General features: G+C 43.8%; 2 protein-coding genes and 1 non-coding gene across 4 annotated transcripts in view; all 3 read left to right on the forward strand.

The window, feature by feature from the left end:
- The window catches only part of HSCB (HscB mitochondrial iron-sulfur cluster cochaperone), a 38,062-nt gene extending 30,262 nt beyond the window's left edge, over positions 1-7,800 (forward strand). The window contains exon 6 of the mRNA XM_045791243.2: positions 1,912-7,800. Within this exon, the coding sequence (XP_045647199.2) occupies positions 1,912-1,949 (38 nt within the window). The 3' untranslated portion in view covers positions 1,950-7,800. The remainder of the gene's footprint in view (positions 1-1,911) is intronic.
- A 2,486-nt stretch (positions 7,801-10,286) lies between these two features.
- On the forward strand, positions 10,287-22,995 carry CCDC117 (coiled-coil domain containing 117). 2 transcript variants are annotated; one of them, XM_045791248.2, is made up of 5 exons: positions 10,287-10,603; positions 11,269-11,322; positions 16,940-17,164; positions 17,616-17,753; positions 20,022-22,995. In XM_045791248.2, exons 1-5 carry the CDS (start codon positions 10,422-10,424, stop codon positions 20,260-20,262), a joined length of 840 nt encoding a protein of 279 aa, XP_045647204.2. In that variant the 5' UTR covers positions 10,287-10,421; the 3' UTR covers positions 20,263-22,995. The 2 variants fall into 2 exon arrangements, with proteins under 2 accessions (XP_045647204.2, XP_045647205.2); XM_045791249.2 differs by having other exon boundaries at positions 11,272-11,322.
- Positions 14,605-14,710, forward strand: LOC123788264 (U6 spliceosomal RNA). The gene has a single exon (XR_006778464.1). It is a non-coding gene; the product is annotated as a U6 spliceosomal RNA (small nuclear RNA).
- Positions 22,996-23,821: the final 826 nt, after the last annotated feature.

Consider the following 23,821-nt stretch of genomic DNA (forward strand, 5'->3'; position numbering starts at 1 on the left):
GGACCCTTTAAGAATCAAATCTGGGATGCTGGGTCACCTGGGTGACTCCATCATTAAGCATCTGTCTTCTGCTCAGGCCATGATCCGGGGGTCCTGGGATCGAGCCCTTCTCCCTCTCCCTCTGCCTGCTGCTCCCCCTACTTGTGCTTGCTCTCTCTCTGTCAGATAAATAAATAAAATCTTTGAGGGAAAAAAAAAATCTAGGATGCTATCTTGAGTATGGAAGGGTGAAGTGCTCACTAGATTTTTATACTTTATTAATGCCAGGATGAAGACACTTCTAAACTAATTCTGGGTAATCCACACATTTTATTTTATTTTATTTTATTTTATTTTATTTATTTTTTTAATCCACACATTTTCTAATCCACACATTTTAAACACGACTCATCATTGAAAAGCTCATTCTAATGTCAATTATGTTAATGAGCAGAAACCTCTAGGGTTCAGAAGAGTGAAAGATAGCTGAAGTACTTGTAGGAGCTGCCTTTTTTTTTTTTTTTAAGTAGGCTCAACACCCAACATGGGGCTTGAACTCATGACCATGAGATCAAGATCACAAATCACATGGTCTACCCACAGAGCCAGCCAGGCACCCCAAGGAGTTGCCTTTGATGAAATCTCCTTGCTACCCCAGGAGTGGGTATTGTGGTTAGGGAGGAGCATACCGCCCGGGGGTGGACCAATGCCAACACACGCGTTCTCTCAAACTGTCTATGCAGAAATAATATAAGGAAAATTGTAGACCACATCACAGTGTTACGCAGGCAAAACATCTCTGGGCAAAACTTTATTAATAAACCCAAGGGTTTTTTTGTTTTTTTAAGATTTATTTATTTATTTATTTGACAAAGGGAGAGAGAGCAGAAGTAGGCAGAGCAGCAGGCAGAGGGAGAGGGAGAAGCAGATTCCCTGCTGAGCAGGGAGCCTGATGCGGGGCTCGATTCCAGGACCCTGGGGTCATGACCCAAGCTGAAGGTAGATGCTTAACCAACTGAGCCACCCAGGCACCCCTGTTTGTTTTTAAACACATGTGAGAACTGTGAAAACTAAGTTTAATGACTAGCTAAGAATGTGTACAGGAGCCCCTCCCCTGTTCCTCAGGACAATGTGGAAACAAGGGAGGTGCTTCACTGCTCGGGCCAATTGCCCATTTCTTCTGCCCCACTCATGGGCACCAAGGAAATCAAAGAAATTTGTGGGTGTTCTCATTGACATTAACCCCGAAGAGCTGTGTGAAAATCCCTAATTTCATGTCTTCAAGCCTACTCTTGGCAGAATGCGTTCCATAAGGTACTGCAAGAGTTTGACATAAGAGCACTTGTCATTACCTCCCCTCTTCTGGCTCCAAAAGCACCACAAATATTTACTATACTAGAAACATATGTTTGGATGCAAAAGATGGCAATTGTTACCAGAGAGAAGGACATATGTACACAAGAATTTGGAGGTGAGTGAGAGAGGCTGACAGAAATTCAATAGGAAACAGAAGAAAATCCAAACTGCTGGATGCAGACATCAGGTGGGGAGCTGGAAGAGATGAAGCAGGGAGGGAGGAAGGGGAGGGATCCCGAGGGAATTAGAGTCTGGTAAGGAGGCTAAACCTCCACCTAAGAGTAATAGGGAGTTATGGAAGGACTTAAAGCAGGGGAGGAACCCAACAGGATGGCATGTTGGACAAACATCTCTGTCTACACCATAGTTAACAGGCTGGAGGAGCAAGAGTTGAGTAGGGAGACTAGCTAGGAGATTCCAGCAAGCAAGAGATCACGGAGCCTACGGGGTCATAGTGATACTGATACCGCCAGTTTTCGGCCAAGTCCTACTTGCTTATGTGAGGAAGCTGCCACACACTGGGACTGTGCTTATCACACAGGTAGTATCTCCCATGTCCCTTGCCTTCTGCTGTAGGATCCCTTGTTGGTGTTGACCTGAGAAGCCACGTGTAGATGCCTCATCACCACTCTCTGTGATCACCGTGACCGTGCCAATGTCCAGAGGAACCAGTTAGTCAAGTAAAAATTAACAAGAGAAAAAGCAGACAGGGGACCGAGACTAAAGGAGACTCAAGAGACAAGAAAACCTAATGCACCATTGAATTATTATGATGCCATCAAACCAACTATAAAAAAACATTTAGGGACACTTGGGAAAATGTGATTACTGATTAGGTGATTTTAAAAAATTATTAATTTGGGGGACACCTGGGCAGCTTAGTTGGTTAAGTATCTGCCTTCGGCTCAGGTCATGATCCCAGGGTCCTGGGATTGAGCCACGCATCGGGCTCCCTGCTCAGTGGGGAGTCTGCTTCTCCCTCTGCTTGCTGCTCCCCCTGCTTGTGCTCTCTCTCTTTCTCCCCCTCTGACAAATAAATAAATAAAATCTTTTAAAAACTTTTAAATTTTGTTAGGTGTGATAATAGCATTATGGTATAGGTTGTTTTTTTAAGTATTTGTTAGAGATAAACACTAAAACATTCACAGATAAAATATGATTCTGGGATTTGCTTTAAAATGATCGTGAAAGACTCCCATGACCTAACACAATATTTCCTATTTACATATTATAGCCCTTTATTTTTTTTTTAAAGATTTTATTTATTTATTCAACAGAGATAGAGATAGCCAGCGAGAGAGGGAACACAAGCAGGGGGAGTGGGAGAGGAAGAAGCAGGCTCATAGCGGAGGAGCCTGATGTGGGGCTCGATCCCACAACGCCGGGATCACGCCCTGAGCCGAAGGCAGACGCTTAACTGCTGTGCCACCCAGGCGCCCCTATTATAGCCCTTTATTATCTTCATACGCACAGTTTTTTCATACCTGTCGCCGAAATATCCCGATACTTATATGATATAAACATTTATGAACAAATGCTGCTTTTGAGAAGGTGCCACATGTTGGGATGTTAGTGGCAACATCTGACGTGCAGTTTTTACTCCACCCTTGATAAGAGAGGGCACCGCCATTTTTAAGTAGGAGCATTAATTCCTTAGGGATGGTGCTGGTTAATTTTATGTATCAACCGGATTAGGCTAAATGATGCCCAAATCTCGGGTAAAACATTGTTTCTGCATATGTCTGTGAAGGTGTTTCTAGGAGAGATTAGCATTTGAATAGGTGACCTGAGTAAAGCAGAGGGCCCTCCAAAGTGAGTGGGCATCAAGCAATCCATGGAGGACCCAAAGTGAACAAAAAGGCAGAGGAAGGGTGAATTGGCTTTCTCTCTGCTCCAGCTGTGACATCCATCTTCTTCTGCCCTTGAACAAAAAGGTGTGCCTGGTTCTCAGGCTTTCAGACTCAGCGGAGACTTAGACCATCAACCCCCTAATTCACAGCCTTCGGACCCCGCTGAATTACATCACCAGCTTTCAGGGTTCTCCCGCTCACCACAGAAGTGGTTTGGGAGTTCTCAGCCTCCATAACCGTGTGACTCAGTTCCCATAATAGATTTCCTCTTATGTATATATCTTACTGGTTCTGTTTTTCCGGAGAGCCCTAATAGAGGGATCTTCCCTCGAATATGCACTCCGTTGGGTGCTCAGCTGCAAAGAATGTTTCCATTTGCTTGTGGAAAGCAGTGACTGTGATCCCGGCTTTGGAATCAGCCAAATCTAAAGCCATCAGTACTACCTGGGAGACCTTGAGACATTTTCCTCACCTCTCTGAATCTTAGCCTCTTATTCTGCAAAGTGGTGCTATTGACACCATAGTACAGAGTTGTGGTGAAGCTGACGAAAAGCACACTTAGCACAGTGTCTGATCCAGTAAGTGCTCACTAAACGCTTGCTGCTAGTGTTCATTGTTTCTCTTGGTCTTTTGTCTTCTTTAACCTTGTGTCTTAGTCTGGTCAGGCTTTATGTAACAAATACTTATAAATAACCAAAACTTGTTTCTCATGGTTCTGGAGACTGAGAAATCTGAGATTAAGGTGCCAGGAGATTCTGTGTCTGGTGACAACTTTCAAAATAAAAAGTGCCAAGTGCACCCCAAGTCCCTCTTTTCCTGTTGGGTCTACAGTTGACTGTGAATAGTAGGGCACGAGGGCTCTCCCTGCCCAAACCTCCCAACACCATTTTTTATGATTTCCCATTACTGGTGTTCACAAACCCATTTCCTAGTTCAAAGATAGCCATCTTTTCGCAGGGTCCTCACTTGGTGTAAGGGGCAAGGCAGTTGTCTTGAGTCTTTCATAAAGGCATTAATCCCATTCATGACGGCTCCACCCTCCCATAGACCCTAATCCCTATCCCAGAGGCCCCACCTTCTAATACCATTACAATAGGGATTAGGATTTCAACATATGAATTCGGTGCGGGGTGGGGGTAGGGGGAATACCACAAATAGTCCTTTGCACTCATCATATTGAACATGTTTACTTCAAAAGCACTTATCTCGGGTACTTGGCTGCTCCATCAGTAAAGTGTACAACTCTTAAACTCAGGGTTGTGAGTTCAAACCTCACGCTGGGTGGAGAGATTACTTAAAAATAAAAAAAAAAATCTTAGGAAAAAAACAAAAACAGGGGCACCTGGCTGGCTCAGTTGGAGGAGCCGCTGGCTCTTGATCTCAGGGTTGTGAGTTCAAGCCCCATGTTGGGTGGAGAGATTACTAAAACCATAAAACCTTTATTATTTTTTAAAAGATTGTATGTATGTATGTATATATGTATTTATTTAAGAAAGAGAAAGCCGGAGCAGGGGGAGGAGCAGAGGGAGAGGAAGAGAGAGACTCCCCACTGAGCAGGGAGCCTGACATGGGGCTCCCAGGACCCCGGGACCATTACCTGAGAAGAAGGCAGATGCTTAACCAGCTGGGCCACCCAGGAGCCCCCCAAAATAAAATCTTTATTTTTCTTTTTAAAGATTTTATTCATCTATTTGGCAGAGAGAGAGACAGTGAGAGAAAGAACGCAAGCAGGGGGAGTGGGAGAGGGAGAAGCAGGCTCCTCACCAAGCAGGGAGCCTAATGCGGGGCTCGAACCCAGGACCCTGGTACCCTGACCTGAGCCGAAGGCAGACACTTAACGACTGAGCCATCCAGGTGCCCCTATAAGTTAACCATTTGTTTTTCCTTTCCCTTAGCTTTAGGGCAGCCAGGAGTGCCTGAGGAAGGTCGCACAGAGCCCACCTGGAGGTGGAAGGGGTTACAGGCTGTTAACCTGCGCTTTGTCCTCAGGTTGACTTCTGCTCGCTCATTATACACTAGCACACATCTGTGTGCGCACATGTTCCCCAGTGATCTGTCATGTCCTAACTCAGAAAATGAACAGGTGGGCCTTGGTGCGCTGCCCAGCCAACTGCTCCATCCCGGGAAACCCCAGGGGGGCTGGGCAAATCAAAAGCATAGCTCCTGGCTGGGTTTGCCAACACTGTTGCTAAACAAACTCGGATGAACTCACAGCAAGTGAAGCTCCAAAGACAAGGGTTGGGAACAGAGAGAGAAATTTATTTTGGGGGAGGTGGCCAATTCCAGCCTTCACAACTGACTTCTCCGCCTGCAAGATGGGTACCTAGAGTTTTATAGGGAGAGCTTCAGGCAGACAGGGAGTGATCGTGGCTGGGGTTTGGGGTGTCCAGCCCACCACCAAGGGCACAGAAGGGGATGTATGTGGTATGGCCTTCTAGGCATTCAGGAGCTATCGGGGCTTTTCTGGACTGGCAATTGGAATGTTGTAATCGTTAATGCCTCAAGAAAGAGCAATGAGAAATAACTGTTGGGGTCTATAATTGCACAAGACAGCTTGCGTGCACCCACACATGCCCACACAAATAAGAAAAAAGACTAGAAGTGACGAGGGAGCAGAAGGCAATCTGAGAACAAAGCATAAGCCGACACCTCGAAGCTATCCCCCTGCCCCTCCTGGGTGGGATTTGTGTGATGTTCTCCCTGGAAACTCCCAACTATCTTAAGGTTAATGCTTTGCTCCAGAGAAAAACAACCCTACCTTGACAATAGCCAGGCCTTCAGTATCCCAAGGGTCTTCTTTAGCATACGAAAGTCCTTTTGGACACCTCCCTAAATCCTTACCACCACCACCCCACCCCCCACCCCCATCCGTGTATATAATCAGCCATTCCTCACAAGCCCATTGCGGTCGCTCTTTCTCACTTCCCATCTCGTTTTTGTGCTTTAGTAAGATCACCTTTTTTGTACCGAAGCGCTCTCAAGCATTCTTTCTTGGCCCTTGGCTCCAAACCTCACCAACATTCCGAACTACATTAAGAAGGATATTCATATAATGGAGCTTCCTGTGGGATGGTAGGAAGGCTTTTATTTTATTTTATTTTTTTGCTTCTGTGTTTTTATATCACCATCCAATCATTTTCTACTAGATAGTTTTATAGCCAGAAATTATTGTTGTTTATTGTTATTTTAAACGGATAAGATTAGCCACCAGGAAAAGAGTCAGGAGAGTGTTGTCTAAAGGTCTGTATGTCTGGGGGCACTTGGGTGGCTCGGTTAAGCGTCTGTCTTCAGCTCAGGTCACGATCCCAGGGTCCTGGGATGGAGCGACACATCTGGCTCTCTGCGCGCGCAGTGGGGAGCCTGCTTCTCCCTCTCCCTCTGTTTGTCGTTCCCCCCACTTGTGCTCTCTGTCAAATAAATAAAATCTTTAAAAATTAGTTTGTATGTCTGACCCAGCAATTGTCTGAGAGGTGAATTGGAAGTCACCTAGAGTCAGGTCTAGGCTGTTACTGAAAAGAGGAGATGCTCTCAGTGGCTACCATCAAATTCCGTACCTGCTCTTCTCAGGTTTCTGTAGGAGACAATGCACAACAGTCCTCAGTCTTCTGCTTCCAAGGTCAGAAGCCGAAAGGAGTCGGTCTCTCTCAGACCCACTCTAGTGAGGCTTTCCCCACTCCTCCAAAGCACTTGCTGGCAGGAAATTCAACAGGATGGAGCAAAGCCTAGCAGTTTAGGACAGGGTCTAGGGTCTCAGACCTGGGATTGAATCCCTTCACTTATATAAGGGAATCGGGGACTAAAACTTGCCTCAGTTTTCTTAGGTGTAAAACGGGTACGAAAAGCATCCAATTGACGGCGTTATTGTGAGGAACACTTACTTTGGGTGAAGAGCACCTGCAAATGGGCAGTACTTAATAGATCATTAATTCTAGGGCACCTGGGTGACTTGGTTAAGTGTCTGCCTTTGGCTCAGGTCCTGATCCCAGGGTCCTGGAATAGAGCGCCCCATCAGGTACCCTGCTCAGTAGGGAGCCTGCTTCTCCCTCTCCATCTGCCCCTCCCCCCTGTTCGTGCTTGCTCTTCCCCCGCCCCAAAATAAGATCTTTTAATAAATAAATAATTCTAATACATTGCCTGATAAGGGATATACAACCTAGTACAGGATTGTGAACTAAAGAATGAATTTGGATAGACATTCAAGAAATACCATTAGGTCGAAAGGCGTTTCAGAATGGTGTAAAGGATGACAACCGTAAGGGCCAATGGCAGGCTGCCACAAGACAGGCCACTTTTGCATGAACGTTATTTTGAGTTAAAAACAAAACCCAGCAGATTCAAGAAAAGCTCTTTACCGTCCATCCCCTCAACTGCCTGCTTTACCAGGAACAGAGCCATTAACAGAGATTCCTTTTTACTTAAGAAACATTCATAATAAGGCAACCTTTGTTTTCCAAAAACATCTCTCACTTTCCTGCTAATGGTCTTCCTTTTTGTATTCTTGACCCCTGCCCCTCTCCTTAGCTCATGTAAACCTCTTGCTGATTATGTTTGGAATTTCTTTTGTCTATGTGGATTGCCTGTATGCAGAAAATTAAATTTGATTTTCTCTTGTTAATCTGTCTCATGTGAATTTGATTCTCAGTCCAGCTAGGAGGACTTGAAGAGCAGAGGAAAATTATTCCTCCCTGACACTCCCTTTTCATAAATATTTATTTAAATTTATATGTGTCATCTGGAAGGATTTTTTTTTTCCAGGGGAAGAATGAGGTGGTCATTTGTAGAAATGACCCAGGAGACTATCTCTTATACCCAGTTGAAGTAAGTAGGGTGTTACCCTCTGGAGGCAAAACTGGATTGTAAATGCCACTAAGAAAACCTAAATCTGATCCATTACATTACATTACATTACATTACATTACATTACATTAGGCAAAAGAGGTTCATTCATTTTTTTCTTACACCATAACGAGGGCAATGAAATAGGGAGAAAGATAAAGAGAATCTGGAAGTATTTCCCAAGTAAAGCCCATAGGATTTGCTGACTGGTTAAGTATGGGTGGGGGGGGGGGGCGGACAAAAAAGAGGCATCAATGATGATGCTTAGGTTTTTGGTTAGAAAGAGAAAATCATCTTCTGACAGCTAGCCTGCTACTAGCTATGAGACAGGCTTTGGTGTCTTCTTGTTAAACACTTTCACAGAGTATCAACATCCAACAAGGACTGAGACAGGGACTTCGAAGGATCAAGATAAAAACAAGACTACTTCATAATCATGTTTGAACACAGACAAAAATGTGAACATCGTGCAAACCACAAAATTGTCCAAACACCCCCCTGGCTAATATGAAGGACTTTGCTTCCTTACCAATTACAGGTTTAGCTTCCGTTCTTCCTACCTTCTAGAAAAGATTGACTAAGTTACCCATAGAATGATCCCTGCTTCCTGACAATATTAATTCCAAAACAAAGCCCTGCTTTTCTTGAACATTCCCCCAAATCACCTAAGATATCCCAAGTCCTATAAGAAGCTTTTTCTAACACCTTTTGCTGCGGCACCAACTCAGTGTAAGCAGTCAGTAAATCTTTGTTCAATTACAGGTGTGTTCTTGGTGGGTTTGGCTGAAGGGCGCTGACTTTGGTATAAGCACCCAGACTGGATGATAGTGTCATTCTCTGGGATGGGAAAAATGGTACGACCAGTGGTTGGTGATGTAGGAAAGTATTGGGGTTCGGAGCCAAAGGCCAAGAAAAAATTCTTCAGACATCTTTGGTTCTAAAAGGTGGTTTTATTAAAGCATGGGGACCTGACTCGTGGGCAGAAAGAGCTGCACTGCGGTCATGAGGAGTGGCTGATTATATACTTTCAAGTTGGGAGGGGGTTAGGGATCCATAAGTCTCTAAGGAATTTTGGAAGCAAGTTTTCCAGGACCTTGACGGGGCAAGCTATTGTTAGGAAATGTCATTTACCACCCTCTAATAAAATCTTACTCAGAGATCCTCATGCTTGGAGGATGATAGCTAACATGTATCTTGGGGGGTAGAGATAAAAGGAAGTTTCCAAAGGAATTTTTATGTGTTAAAGTGGACTAACAGGATCCTGGAGGCCAGGCTAATGTCAAGCTAAGATTGCCTTTTGCCCTTAGCAAAGTATTAACATTAAAGCAGCTCTGAGTTCCTAGAGGAATGTCACTCTACCTGTTTTGTTTTGTTTTAAGATTTTATTTATTTTTTATGTCAGAGAGAGAGAGCACAGCAGGGGGAACAGCAGGCAGAGGGAGAAGCAGGCTCCCCCCTGAGCAAGGAGCCCCATGTAAGCCTGTCTCAGGACCCTGGGATCATGACCCTAGCTGAATGCATATGTTTAACCGACTGAGGCACCCAGGCGTCCCACCCTTCCTGTTTCAAGGACTTGTCACTGGACTGTAATTAGCAAGGAAATTTAATTTTTTCTTTTGCCTCTGTTTCTCACATCATTTGGGTTCCACCAACTCTGCTAGTCCCTCTAGCAAGACAGTCTCTGGAGCTAAACAGGCTGGAAGGCTTGCCAGTACCTCTCACAGAACTCTGAGGTTTTTACAGAGCCTCCAAGCCGTTCCCTCTAAGGCCACGCCAACTTCATTTATATTAAAACATGGAAAGAACTAATGGCTGATGTTTAATGAGTATGTGCTATGTGCCAAGCACTGTTCTAAGAGATCTAGTTTTTGTTTGTTTTCTAAAGTAGGATCTATGCCCAACGTGGGGCTTGAACTCATCCCCCCCTCAACTGCCCCCCAGATCAAGAGTCACAAGCTCTACCGAGCCAGCCAGGCAGCTCAGGATCCACATGTTTTAATTCATTTACTTCTCCCATCAACCCTAAGAAGATAGGTATTATTATCAGGTTTTACTGTTGAGAAAACTGAGGTACAGAGGTGTGAGGATTGGAATTTACTTTGCATTCAAACCTCGCCAAAGCCATCCTCCAGCTCCAGCCCGCGAAACCGAGGCAGCCATGTTAGTTGTAGTCCGCTCGGACTGCAACTCCCGGCATCCCTCGCGGTAGCAGCTCTCCACACACAACAAATCCCGGCGTGCCCCTGGGCGGCCCGGGGTGGAGGGTTCTAGAAGGCGTGACGTGGGGTCGAGAGCGGGCTCAGAGGCGGGTGCCTCTCAGCAGTCGCTGTGGCCGCAGCTGCCGGGCCTGGGGACGCGGGCGGCCGGGGCCGCGGGCGCAGCCTCCTCGTTTCCCCGGCCATGGCCGCGCTCGGCCGGCCCTTCAGTGGTCTCCCCCTGAGCGGCGGCCCGGACTTCCTGCAGCCGCCGCCGGCCTTCCCCGGCCGGGCCTTCCCGCCGGGAGCGGACGGCGCCGAGCTGGCTCCACGGCCGGGACCCCGCGCCGCCCCGAGCAGCCCCGCCGGGAGCGCGGCGCGCGGACGGTGAGGAGCCCGGCGGGCGCGGGGCGGGCGGGCGCGCAGCTCGGGCTCGTTAATCCTCCTCACGACCCTCCGTGGGGGGCTTCTGAGCCCGCAGATAGCAGACGAGAAACTGATCCCGGAGACGTTAACTGTAAGTCGCCCGGGGCCGCACAGCCCCGGAGTCCCGGTCGGACTTCGGCCGGTCTGCGCCTCCGAGAAGTGAGGAGACTTTGCCGAGCTTGCCCAGATCGGGCGGGATTGGAACCCGGGCCGACCGGAGCCTGGCCGTCCCCTCGGCGCGGCCGCCGGTGCTAACTTTTCAGTGCCTCGCGGACGCTCGGTTTCTCATCCGCAAAGTGGGACAGAAATGGGTCCTGCTGGTGAGATCGTGGAAGTAAAGTGCTTAGCACAGTGCCTGCCCCAGATAGGTTTTTCCCTACGTCGCCCCCCCCCAAATTTATTTCCCACTCCCTTGACAAAGTAAGAAGTTGAGATTTCAACTTCTGTTTATGTCGGGACCACCCAACCTGAGCGACCTTGTGATCCGTATATCCAATCCCAGGCGGCAAGGAAGGGGACAGCTGGTACTCGTGGGATGGGCGAGATTTTTGGGGAAAGGGAGAGTGGATGCGTGGATGCCGAAAACAGGCTCAGTGAATTTCTCAATTGATTTTTGTTTGTTTCAGCAGTGTTTCAGTTCGCTGTAAAAAGAAACACAAGCGAGAGGAGGAGGATGATGAGTAAGTTTCAGGTGCCATTTATTCACTTTATGGTCACTTAGTTTAACCTGTTTTATATGCTCAACTACTAATTTTAAGTGAAAAGGTGAAACATTAAGTTACCTCTGCAAGGAGGCACAAGGAACTGGTAACAGGGTTGCCTTTTAGGGAAAGTAACTGGGTAGCTGGCATGTCAGAGGGAAACTTTTCTCTCTGTAATCCTTAGTAACCTGTGGATTTTCATCCATGTGAATATTATTACATGCACAATGTAAAAGGATTTCAGGTGTGCAAGAGGATACAATTGTAAAGTCTTAGAGTACATACTCCCCTTTTCTCCATTACCTGTTTCCTATTTCTCCTTTGGAAGACAATCTAAAAATTCTTTTTATAACTGTGTATATCTCTGGTTTTCTATATTTGTAAGAAGGTAACTCTTCACATTGTGCAACACATTGATTTTTTTCATTTTACCCTCCTGTAGCTTTTTTACTTGTTTACTCTCCTATGTAGCGTATGGGCACATAGGGTTCTACCAAATTTCTTCTGCAACACTGAGTGGATTACTACTGTAAGGCCTGGGTATAGATCATTAACCAGTCTCCTGTTGATAGATGTCTAAGATGTCTAATTTTTGCTCTTACTGTAGATTAAATCTACCATGCCTGTTCTTTTAAAGTTCCTTGTACAGATTTGCAAGTAGGTTAATGGATTCCTAGATAATGAATTGCATGCATTTTAAATTTTGAAAAATACTTATTGCCAATTTATATTCCTTTTAACAGTAGAAATGCCTGTTTCTCCATCTTCTCACCGGAACTGTATTTTCAAACTTTTTCACTTCACTCATAGATTTAAAAATCACATAGACAGGGAGTCTAACAGAAAAATGAACGAAAGAATCCCTCAAAGAGGATGTCCAAATGACCCACAAATGAAAGGTGTTCGTTCGACCTTGTCAGTCTTCAGGGAAGTGCCTAGTAAAACCTCAAAGTTATGTTACTTTACCGCCAGGTACTGGAGCACCAGTAACTCTGCAATACTATGGATGAGAATGTAAATCGGTACAAGCACTTTGGGAAATAGTTTGGCATTATCTAGTAAGTTAAAGACATATATACCCTGTTACCCAACAGTTCCCTCTAGCGTGTGTACACGCTCGCAACAGACACATACGAGAAAGTTCATAGCATCCTTGTTCATAATAGCTCAAAACTAGAAACAACCTGTATGTCCCTCAGTAGTAAAATGGATAAAATAAATTACAAATTCATACAGTGGAGTTCTGTTCAGAGAAAAAGGGGGAAAAAGAATGTATGACACCTGTCAATACGGATATGTGTCAGGCATAATACGAGCAAAGGAAACATCCTAAGAATATATACAGTACCATAACATAGTGTTTACCTGTAGGAAGGAGGAAATAAGAGTACCATTTGGGGGTGTTGACAACAGTCGACATCTTGAATGTTACTTTAATGGATGTTTGTTTTCTAATTATTCATTGAATTGTATGAGCACAGGATTTTATAGTTAAAATTAGATCATTGTTGGGGTTTTTTTAAGACCACTATTTTAATTTATATTTTGTAAATTAAGGTTAATTTGAACATATTTTCATTTAATCCATTTGTGTTTGTGTGACTTGTTCCTGTTTCTGCACATTTTCTATTGGCTTATTGATTTTTTATTTTTTGACTTATTGATCTTTTTTATGTTCATCTATAAGAAATCTGTACTAAAGAAATCAGTAGTTTATTATGTGTGTTATGTTTCCCCAAATTTGTCATTTGTCTTTTAACTTTGTATGTGTTTTGCTTGTTTGTTTTTTGGCAAGCAGAAACTTTGGATTTCTAACCTTGCTGATGCATAAGCTAAACAGATTTGAAAGTTGCCTTGGTTTAAAAACCACCAGACCTGGGGCGCCTGGGTGGCTCAGTTGGTTAAGCATCTGCCTTCCACTCAGGTCATGATCCCAGGATCCTGGGACCGAGTCCCACATTGGGCTCCCTGCTCAGCGGGGAGCCTGCTTCTCCCTCTTCCGCTCCTCCTGCTTGTGCTCGCTTGCTTGCCCTCTCTCAAATAAATAAAATAAAATCTTTAAAAACAAACAAAACACCAGACCAGACAGTATTTATATTTTTTATTGCCTTGGGCTTGCTGCAGATACACAAGGATCTCTCTGCCTTTGTCTACTGGAGTACACTATAAGAGATAATTGAATAGGGATGCCTGGTTCTGGCTCAGGTCCTTATCTCAGGGTCATGAGATCGAGTTCAGCATCAGGCTCCACATACAGGGGGGAGTCAGCTTCACGCCCTCTGCCCCTCCCCCTGCTTGCTTGCTGTCTTTCAAAAATAAATAAATAAATCCCCCCCCCCAAAAAAAAGCGAAAGAGAGATAATTGAATAAAGAGTTCCAGTGTGAAAAGTCTGAAAGCATAAAATCTGTCGGCTTAAAAATTTAACCACCTTTGGGGACCCTAGCAGGCTCTGTCTGTAGATCATGGGATCCTTGCTATGGGGTGGGGGCGGTTGTGAATTCAAGCCCCACATTGGATGTAGAGCTTACTTGAAGGAAGGAAGGAAAAAGAAAAAAAGAAAGAAAGAAATGGTTAGCTGTCTTTAAGTTACAGATGGAGAGATTGAGGCCCTGAGAATGAGGAAATTGACATTTGAATATCTAACGCCCAGAAGTGTGCTGCCCACCTGCCACTTCCATAGCTCTTACCTATATTTTGAAGCCTTTTATATCACATTTTCTTTGAAACTTAATGATCGTTGATCTCTAATTATTTGCAAAACGGTTACAGGCATGAAATAATATAGTCCAGGTCATGTTGGAGGTCAGAGATCAGAACCAGCTCTTACACTCAGTTGCATTTCATAGTTGAATTGTTGGATGTGCTAGGAAGTTACTTGTCCCCTCTAGGTTTTTTCTGCTTTTTCTTAGTTGGTTTTATGTGTATAGTTTTTCTCCTGCTTTCCAAAACACCACACCATAAAGCTATCCAAATATTACAGAAATATATCATGTATAGCTAGACATTCTTAATAATTTTTTTTTAAGATTTTATTTATTCATTCGACAGAGATAGAGACAGCCAGCAAGAGAGGGAACACAGCAGGGGAGTGGGAGAGGAAGAAGCAGGCTCATAGCAGAGGAGCCCAATGTGGGGCTCGATCCCATAACGCCGGGATCACGCCCTGAGCCGAAGGCAGACGCCTAACCGCTGTGCCACCCAGGCGCCCCTCTTAATATTTTCTTACCAATTAAAACCAATTATAAACTAAACATATTCTTGTGCTTACTCTGGCAGCACAAAGACTAAAATTGGACCAGTACAGAGAAGATTAGCATGGGCCCGTGCAAGGGCAATATGCAAATTTGTGAGGGGTTTCATATATTTAGATGGTAGCTACAGTTGCATAGCATAAGATACAGTGTTGTAGAGTCACTATGTTGTACACTGGAAACTAATGTAACTTTGCATGTCAACCATACTCAAAAAAGGGGTGCTTGGGGGCACCTGGGTGGCTCAGTTGTTAAGTGTTTGCCTTTGGCTCAGGGCGTGATCCTGGCGTTATGGGATCGAGCCCCACATCAGGCTCCTCCACTGGGAGCCTGCTTCTTCCTCTCCTACTCCCCCTGCTTGTGCTCCCTCTCTCACTGGCGCTCTCTCTCTCTCTCTCTCTCTCTCTCTGTCAAATAAAATCTTTAAAAAAAAAGGGGGGGGGGGGTGCTTGGGTGGTTTAGTTGGTTAAGCATCTCTCTTCGGCTCACATTATGATCCCAGGGTCTTGGGATCAAGTCCTGCATCAGGCTCCCTGCTCAGTGGGGAGTCTGCCTCTCCCTCTCCCTTTGTGTGCATTCTCTCTCTGTCTCTCTCAAGTAAAGAAATGAAATCTTTAAAAAACAACAACAAAAATAACCCACTATACTCAAGAAAGACCTCAAAAGGGATGCCTGGGTGGCTCAGTCGGTAAGCGGCTGCCTTCAGCGCAGGTCATGATCTCAGCATCCTGGGATCGAGCCCCACATCGGGATTCCTACTCAGCGGGTAGCCTGTTCTCTCTCCCCCTCTCTGCCTGCGGCTCTGCCTACTTGTGCTCCGTCTCTATCTCTCTGTCAAATAAATAAATAAAATCTTTAAAAAAAAAAAAAAAAAAGACCTCAAAAAACTAAACATTTAAAAAAATTATTTGTTGATTCCAGTAAAAGTCTAGGTTCAAGAGACCACCGTTATTTGTCAGATTTTATATTGCCAGAGACTTTAATGTTGATTTTTGTAGTCTTAATGTGAATAGAAATATCTGTTTGTAAAATACATACTACTTCCTTTGACCTTCAGTTTAGAGACTCGTAAGCTGTGGTAGCCATTCGTGAATTTTCTTTTTCTTTTTCTTTTTCTTTTTTTTTTTAGTTGCAGAGCTGTGTTCTGTTTTTGAGGCTGCACTTGCTGATGCCCAAGTAATAAAGTACATCTGGTCTAAGTACTTAAATAGAATAGGACCGGTTGTCTGTTTAACCTTCTTCAGACAGTTTTCAGTTAAACTGGGCACATTGCAGTGTATGCAAATACTAGTTCATGGTAAGCGCTTGACTATTTGAACTTCCCCAGGGAGGCCCTAAGTTTCAGTGAAAATGGCCTGGAGCTCGGACTTTGGAGCTCTGGCTTCTGGTACCCAACATGCAGCTCTATCTTATGTGACACTTAGGAGGGGGCCCTTCAGCTTTATAGGTCTTAGTTTCCAAATCTGCAAAACAAAGAAATCGATGAATTCTGAGGGCTCTGTGTAATATAAATTTTTCTAGGAAGTGAAAATGCTTTATGTTACAAGGTGGGAGAAAAATATACACCATTATTAGTAAGGGGCTCAGAGCCAGATGACAGTCTCCTGACGTTTCGGAGAGGACCAAGAAATCAGCAGTATCCTCTGCAACCTGTAGTACTTGGAACAGACCCGGGGAAGCGTTTATCTTTTGCCCTACGGGAAGATAGGGTACCTGTCGACCACCCCCATATGGAGCAAGCAGAATTATGACAAAATACGGCTGGTGCTGAATTGCTGTTTGTGGTTTTGGTTTCTTTACTTCCCACTTCACCTGTCCAGAGCCAAATAAATAGGAGTGACTTTAAGTTCCCACAGTGAACACTACTCTGAAAAAACACAGTCTTGCAGGTGCAGCCTAATTTGGTAGAGAGCAGTAGAAGAAAACGTTCCAAGGAAGCTGTCAGAATGAAAAAAGAAAATGCATGATTTTCCATCTTAAAATCACACACTGTCAAAAATCAGAGGTTTTGGGGCGCCTGGGTAGCGCGGTCGTTAAGGCGTCTGCCTTCGGCTCAGGGCGTGATCCTGGCGTGCCGGGATGGAGTCCCACATCGGGCTCCTCGGCTGGGAGCCTGCTTCTTCCTCTCCCACTCCCCCTGCTTGTGTTCCCTCTCTCGCTGGCTGTCTCTCTGTCACATAAATAATAAAATCTTTAAAAAAAAAAAAAAATCAGAGGTTTTTGTTTTGGTTTGGTTTTTGTTGGGGTTCTTTGGGGGTTTTTTTTACGTAAGTTTGGTTAGAGAAAGGGACGATAAACATTTCATTTATATGACTCTGAATTTTCACTGCATTTTTTTTTTCAGCTGTCCAGTAAGAAAGAAAAGGCTAACTGAAGCAGGGCTCTGTGCTGGTCCCAATGACTGGATTCGTTGTGCACGTCAGGATCTAGAGAGTCAAGGAGTAAATCCGTGCACTAGTGGCCTCTCTGCACCCGGCATGTTAGATGTTATTTGTGAAGAAATGGACCAGACAACCGGAGAACCGCAGTGTGAAGCTGCCCGAAGGAGGCTTCGAGAAATCGAGGACAGGTAAACGGGTAGTGTGTGTTGTTGGCCTGTTGGCGATCCCCATGTGATGTCTCTACTCTTAAGCTGGTCTAATTCATCATTTGGTGATAATGGTGATCTTCAGCTTCTCAGATTATGGAAAGTCTGAGAACTCGAAGTTGATGCGTTAAATGTCAAACTCTTCTCATAGAACTGTGCTAAATATTTTCACCTACTGTCTGTGAACATAAATTTTTTGGTTTATGGGAGTTTTCAGGGGCACATTCTTGACATGTGATTGCATCTGATGGAAAACTTCTAAGTGAAATGCTGAGTAACACTTCTGCATGTACTTTCTTCACTCAGAGCCTCATATTTTACTTGATCTTTTCTTGTAGCACCTGTTGCTTTTGTTTTTAAATTTCGTCCAATTACTGGAGTATATAATAGCTTGACTGATTTTTCTTTCTCTCCTTCTTTTGTCTTTATTTAGGATAATTGATGAAGATGAAGAAGTGGAAGCTGACAGAAATATTAACCATCTCCCCAGTCTTGTTCTTTCTGACACCATGAAAACAGGTTTGAAGAGGGAATTTGATGAAGTCTTTACAAAGAAAATGATTGAGTCCATGTAAGTGTTGGTTCCTGGTTTCCATTTATTTATTTTTAAAATTATTTCTTTTTTTAGAAGCAGCGTTGGGGGGAGGAGCAGAAGGAGATGGACAAGCAGACTCTGTGCTGAGCCCAGAGCCTGACTCGGGGCTCCTTCCGAGGACCCTGAGATCATGACCTGAGTTGAAATCAAGAGTTGGGTGATTAACCGGGCTGAGAAGGCCAGTGTCTCCAGACACAGCCTGTCCTATGCTAGTCATCTCTCCATCCCCTGATCACCAGTGACATGAAAGCACAGTAGGTTTTGTGTTTAGTTTAGGTTGGATACAAACCTTTTACTTAGTTCACTGGGGTTGAGCAAAATGCTGTGCAGGAAGTTCGGAGTGTGCAGGAGTGGCTGCCTTAACTTCTTAACCCCCAATTCTTTTGAAGTCCTGAAAGGCACCATCGTCTAATACTTCGGGTTGGGAGGATTGGCAAAAGAGCCCTTCTCCCAAATTCTTGTCTTAGAATATAGGAACCACATTCCAAAAGCTCTTGTTTACCGGCCTCTCAGTTATCCAGGAACACTGCTGAGACTAAGAAAACAAACCAAAGGAAGTCTCCTAGTAGTCAAAATAGTTACCACAAGGCCACAATCCAAAGCTCCTGTTCTTATCTCAAAGTGGATAGCCCTTCAGGGCTTTAGCTCTAAGCCATTTTGCTCTTAAGTTAGCGGTAGTTTAATGAGCTCAGTTGTCTGGTTTCCTAGATCATCAGAGTAGAAACACAGGAACAGCAAGTGAGAACAAACTCATAGTAGTGAGTAGTGACAGTATAGTGTGAGGACAAGAGAGGAAACTAGAAAGCAAACATTAGAGCCTAAAAAATGAAGTTATCTGGGGCTATTAACGTAAGAACTAATGATAGCGCTGTAACTCTAACAGTCCTTGAGCTTACGTGGTCTGAAGCAGTCATCATCCTCGTGTAAAATAGTAGTCAGGTTATAAAGTGCGAGTTCGGTGTTGCCTGGAAAAGACTGTAGGTAGATTTGATACTCAGTGAGGGTAGGTGTCAGGTATCTGAGAAATTTTCAGAGAACACCAGCCCCAGTGATGCCAGGTAGGTGAAGAATTACTGCCTTTGGCCACAGTGGATTCAGCTGATGGTAGATCACAGAAGTTTTGCATTAGCCGCCTAGCTTGGGCTTATAATTAACTCCCCAGCTCTGAGGGTGGGTAAATAGTTTAGCCAGGAGTAAGCGGGCCGTGTTGTCCTACAGCCTAAGAAGTAGCGCTTTCTGCTCTTGGTAATTTTCCAGAAGCTAGCGTTTGTCGGTACTCTTCAGCATGGTTTATTTTGTCTTACTTGCCTTTGGGTCCCAGAAACTATCAAACCATCACTGGATGGAGGAGGACTGAGGGGGCAGGCAGGCGTTGGGGCCATAATCGTTTGGACTTAATGCAAAAAGCATTCTACTTTGTAGCTGTTCGGTCAGTATTTCATTTATAAAGATTAAGTACAAGCCATTAACCACAATTTAAGGAATTTATAAAATTAAATCAAGAGTCTCTTTTTTTTTTTTTTACATTGGATGTTTATATTGCTTTTATTTTAAAGTTTTTTTTTTTAAGATTTTATTTATTTGACAGAGATACAGCGAGAGAGGGAACACAAGCAGGGGGAGTGGGAGAGGGAGAAGCAGGCTTCCCGCTGAACAGGGAGCCCGATGTGGGGCTCGATCCCAGGACCCTGGGATCATGACCTGAGCCGAAGGCAGACGCTTAACTACTGAGCCACCCAGGCACCCCTTTATTTTAAAGATCTTGAGTAATCTCTACACCCAACATGGGGCTCGAACTTACAACCCCAAGATCAAGAGTTTCATGCTCTACTGACTGAGCCAGTCAGGCACCCATATGTTACTTTTAATCACGGCATCAGTACAGCTAGTTGGTTTGGCTAAAAATATGTGCAGAACAGGGGCACCTGGGTGGCTCAGTCTATTAAGCATCCAATTCTTGATTTCAGCTTAGGTCATGATCTCAGGGTCCTGGGATCGAGCCCTGTGGCCTGCTCCATGCTCAGCGGGGTCTGCTTGAGATTCTCTCTCTCCAAATAAATCTCTAAAATTGTGTATGTATTTGAGTGGCCTTTCTAAAGATCTGTTTAGATCATCAAAAATCTCCTATTTTGATGCCATCAGTTCTTAACTCTAGGTATTTGGTAGCAAACGTGAGCTTTTCAACATGTATCTTTTATTTCATATCCTAAAACTTTTGATAAAAATCTGTATTGTATGTCTTAGGAGCCGTCCTTCCATGGAACTTGTGCTCTGGAAACCTCTCCCTGAACTCCTTTCTGATAAGCCAAAGCCGTCATCTAATGCTAAGAACTACACAGGAGAGAGCCAAACTAAGCATGCAGCTGCTGGCACTGCCTTCCCTGGGAGAACTGAACTGTTCCTGGAACCTCGGCAAGCAGCAGGGATGCCTGTTTACAATAGTTTGGAGACAGCTGTTTGCACAGAAGAAGAGATGGAACTCTAGAAACCAGTTTCTATGCTAAAGTTGTCAAATTTTAGAAGGCTCATGTATTTAGTCGTGAGCCTACTTGTATTTGTATAGTATAGGGACTTGAAAGTTTTATGAAACGGGTGTAATAATATCTCCACCTGTGATTTGGGGTGGGACTCTCATTTTGGTAGCCATTTTGTGAATCCAACTTTTTGCCAAGGAAGCTTGTCTCAAGGGAAAACAGTTTTCCACAGGGCTTATTAAGGGAATGGAAATTGCAGCCTGCAAAGGCAAGTATAGAAGCTGTTGTGTCTTAAGGGTGACTTACGTCATCTGTCACGTTGTCTAAACCATTCAGATAGTTGGCAAATATTCAGACACTTGAATTTGAAACAATGCATTAAGAAAGAAGGATGCTCCTACTGTGTCCCTGACAGCCGAGTCACAGCTGCGTCTGGATCGGAGCTCCTTTACAGTGGTCACTCTCCACGATTGCGAAGAGGAGGGAGGAAAGCAGTAGCTTAGTCTATTGCTAAGAGATTTAACAGAGGCTCTGAAACTTGTATATTGTCAGTTCTGTGTAGCTACGGTGATTAAGTAGCTGGTAGCATTGTGGCTCACTTCTTAGCCTCTGAACATGCAATGAAAATACAAGGAAAAGGTTTTTCCTTCGAGGCTTTTTTGCCTTGTGCTACTATTACTCCTTGGTTTCCCTTGCATATTTTATAAGCCCAGTTATTCAGGAATGTTTACAACATAATTAACTTTGAGCGATCGTTAGAAAGTGATGGTGAGGTAACCCATGTGCAAATTGGCTATGGGAGAAGCCTCCCTTAAGGTCATCCCAGGGAACTGCCGTATCAGCGCAGCCCAGCATTGATAGGTACTTTTAAAAAGGTTGTAACTATATTAGCAAGTTGAGTATTTTTAGTGTTAATGTAGAAAACAATGACGATAATTAACTGAAAACATATGGGTAAGTGACATTGAGAGTTACTGAACTAGCCACTTTGCCTGGTGCTTCAGCTGTTGTGCAGTAAACCTCCGAGTTGGTAGAGAATAGCTTTCTGTTAGCAGGACATCTTCATCATAAGGAACTAAACCAGGCTCAAGGTACCCTTTGGGGATAACCAGGATTGAAGTTTTTTTATTTCTCAGGAAGGGCTCTTCTGTGTGGCAAGGACTCAGTAGTGCCGAGTAAAATAACACTTCCTAAAGTGCTACGGAATATCCACTATAACTTATTAAATGAGTGTAATAGTGTAATACTGGCCCTTATATCACACAACAGGAGACCACCCCAGTTCTTTTTGTTTTGTTTTCTGCGTTTCTTCCCCCTTTGTAGGAATCAGATACCTTGTGTAGAAAAAAAATGGCTCATGCCAAGTAGAGGTGACTTTTTAGAAACCAGCTCCCAGGCATTTTCGAAACCCGTGCTGAAATCCCTCCCCTTGTTACAGATGGCGTAGAAGTAACAAGTCTGTTAATTGGACTGTTTCTTCCCCTGCCTGTTGTTCCTGCTTTCTCTTTCTGTCTGGATAGTCAGGAAAAGATTTAATGTTTAATATTTAAACAATATTTAATGTCTACACAGTAAAATTATTCGAACTTCAAACCAGTATTAAAACCAGTTGGAAACCAGCTAATAGTTTCTTAATCTCAGATTTAGAGATGAATGTAAACTGTATTCTGTTGAAATGTGCAAGTGTTTGATTCATGCCGTTTGAAAAACTCCTGCCTTTAGGTCATTGTTTAATGGGACCAACTTAAAAAGTTTGTAGCCTTAAAGAAATCGCCGTGCTAAAAAAGTTTGTTCTGGTATAACTCAAAAACATGAAGTGAATGCCCAGAATTTGGAGTTAGTCCCAGTGTTAGGGCAGAAGGGGAGGTGACAACTTTCCGAAGAAGGACCCAAAACACACTAAGATGGTCTTCGGTAGGAATTGTGGGCCAGGCCTCTGATCAAAGGTCTGTATGATGAAAAGGAGGAAGAGCTCCAAAACAGGCTCTGATACCACTGGTAAAATATAGGAGAGAACGAAGAGTGTTAATTAAAATCCAAACAACTTGTTTCAGGAGTCAGATTATCTGACGCGATTAACTATTTCTGCAGGAAAACGGATGTTTAATTCTCCTTTTTAAACTTTATCCTTTTGCATATGTTTGTACAAAAGTTTTCTTCGTCCTTGTGGTGCTTATTCATCTGAGCCGTCTCCACAGTCTCCATGCCTCTGCTTTGTTTTTCTTCTGTAGTGTAAGGCTTTTGCTTTTGCCTTAAGGTTTCCCTAGGGAATCAATAGGTCTTTTCATTTTGTACAGCATTTGAAGCATGGATCAAACATTGGCTTACTATGCTAATGTGTGAAGAGAAAAATTATCTAAAGCAGGTGAGCTTTAATGAACAAATGTATATTTTCTCTGAGTTTGAGTAGGGTGTGTGTGGGTTTTTTTTTTTTTAATATAAAGTCCAGTTCTCACAAACATTAATCAGTCATAAAAAAAGCAGAAACAAAAAACCTGCCACTCATTTTGAAAAGGTGCAAATGTAAAATTTAGGAAAATAGGATAGGGGCTAGAACCATGAGAAAAATGCTTATTATAAGCAGGTTTGTTAATTATTTTGGATTTGAAACTTGGTTTTTCATTAATAGTGACCAGAATGGTGCAGTACTAGGAAAGTTCTGGAAGATGCTGTCAATTTTACTTTAAGGTGAGAATCTGGTGTTTCTGTATTTTATTGTTTAAAATAAAACTTAAGTGTTTTGACTTTTTGAGGTATTTGTATTCCTGACCTAAGTAAACAAAATCGGCTACCTCTGCTCCCCTGTAAATTGTGTTTGAAGCAGCATTCGTGGGCGCCTGGGTGGCTCAGTCGGTTGAGCATCTGCCTTTGGCTCAGGTCGTGATCCGGGAGTCCAGGGATCAAACCCTACATCAGGTTCCCTGCTCAGCGGGGAGTCTGCTTGTCCCTCTGCCCCTCTCTCTCCTCCCTCTTTCTCAAAAAAATTAAAAATGTTAAAGCATTCATATCAGTGAGGGACTTAAATTTATCTTGGGAAGATGATTATGTTGGGTTAAAGTTAAGCTGTGTAAATGAATCCACTGTTGCCAAACTAGGCAGACCGGTTTGCTGTTCTGAACCCACAGAATGCTCACCACTCTTGCTTACCAATTCCCCGCTGTCAGCCAACAGCATCGATTGGCAGTGGTCATCGATGGCCAATGTTCAGGTGACAGTAGTGACAGTCTCCAAAAATGTTTAAATATAGAGTTGAAAATGGTATGTAAACTTCAGTTTTTTTTCTTAACAGGATTAGGACGTTTAAAAACGGAATAGGGAAATCCATAATGTTCAGTTATATGGTCTTTAAGAGTTGACAGGTCACTGGGTGGCAGTATTGCCTGCCTATTTATAACCTTGGCTTGATGATGTGGGTCCCTGATTTGTGGGTGGGCGGGGTTAAGTTTGGGTTTCAGTTACAGAAAATTCAGGATATTGTTTTTCACCAAAATTTGGAAATCAGCTAAAAGCTGTATTTTACAGATTTGGAAACTAAAGCCTAAGTAGATAGTGACAATTTTGTATTATAAT

Source organism: Ursus americanus, chromosome 30 (assembly GCF_024610735.1).
Source record: "Ursus americanus isolate L20-20 chromosome 30, mUrsAme1.1.p, whole genome shotgun sequence".
Taxonomy (NCBI): domain Eukaryota; kingdom Metazoa; phylum Chordata; class Mammalia; order Carnivora; family Ursidae; genus Ursus; species Ursus americanus.

Excerpts from the sequence above, each read along its gene's own strand:
- CCDC117 (XM_045791248.2), top strand. The coding sequence starts at position 10,422 with ATGGCCGCGCTCGGCCGGCCCTTCAGTGGTCTCCCCCTGAGCGGCGGC. Across the intron at positions 11,323-16,939 it reads CGAGAGGAGGAGGATGATGA|CTGTCCAGTAAGAAAGAAAA; the intron begins GTAAGTTTCAGG and ends TTTTTTTTTCAG. Across the intron at positions 17,754-20,021 it reads AAGAAAATGATTGAGTCCAT|GAGCCGTCCTTCCATGGAAC; the intron begins GTAAGTGTTGGT and ends TGTATGTCTTAG.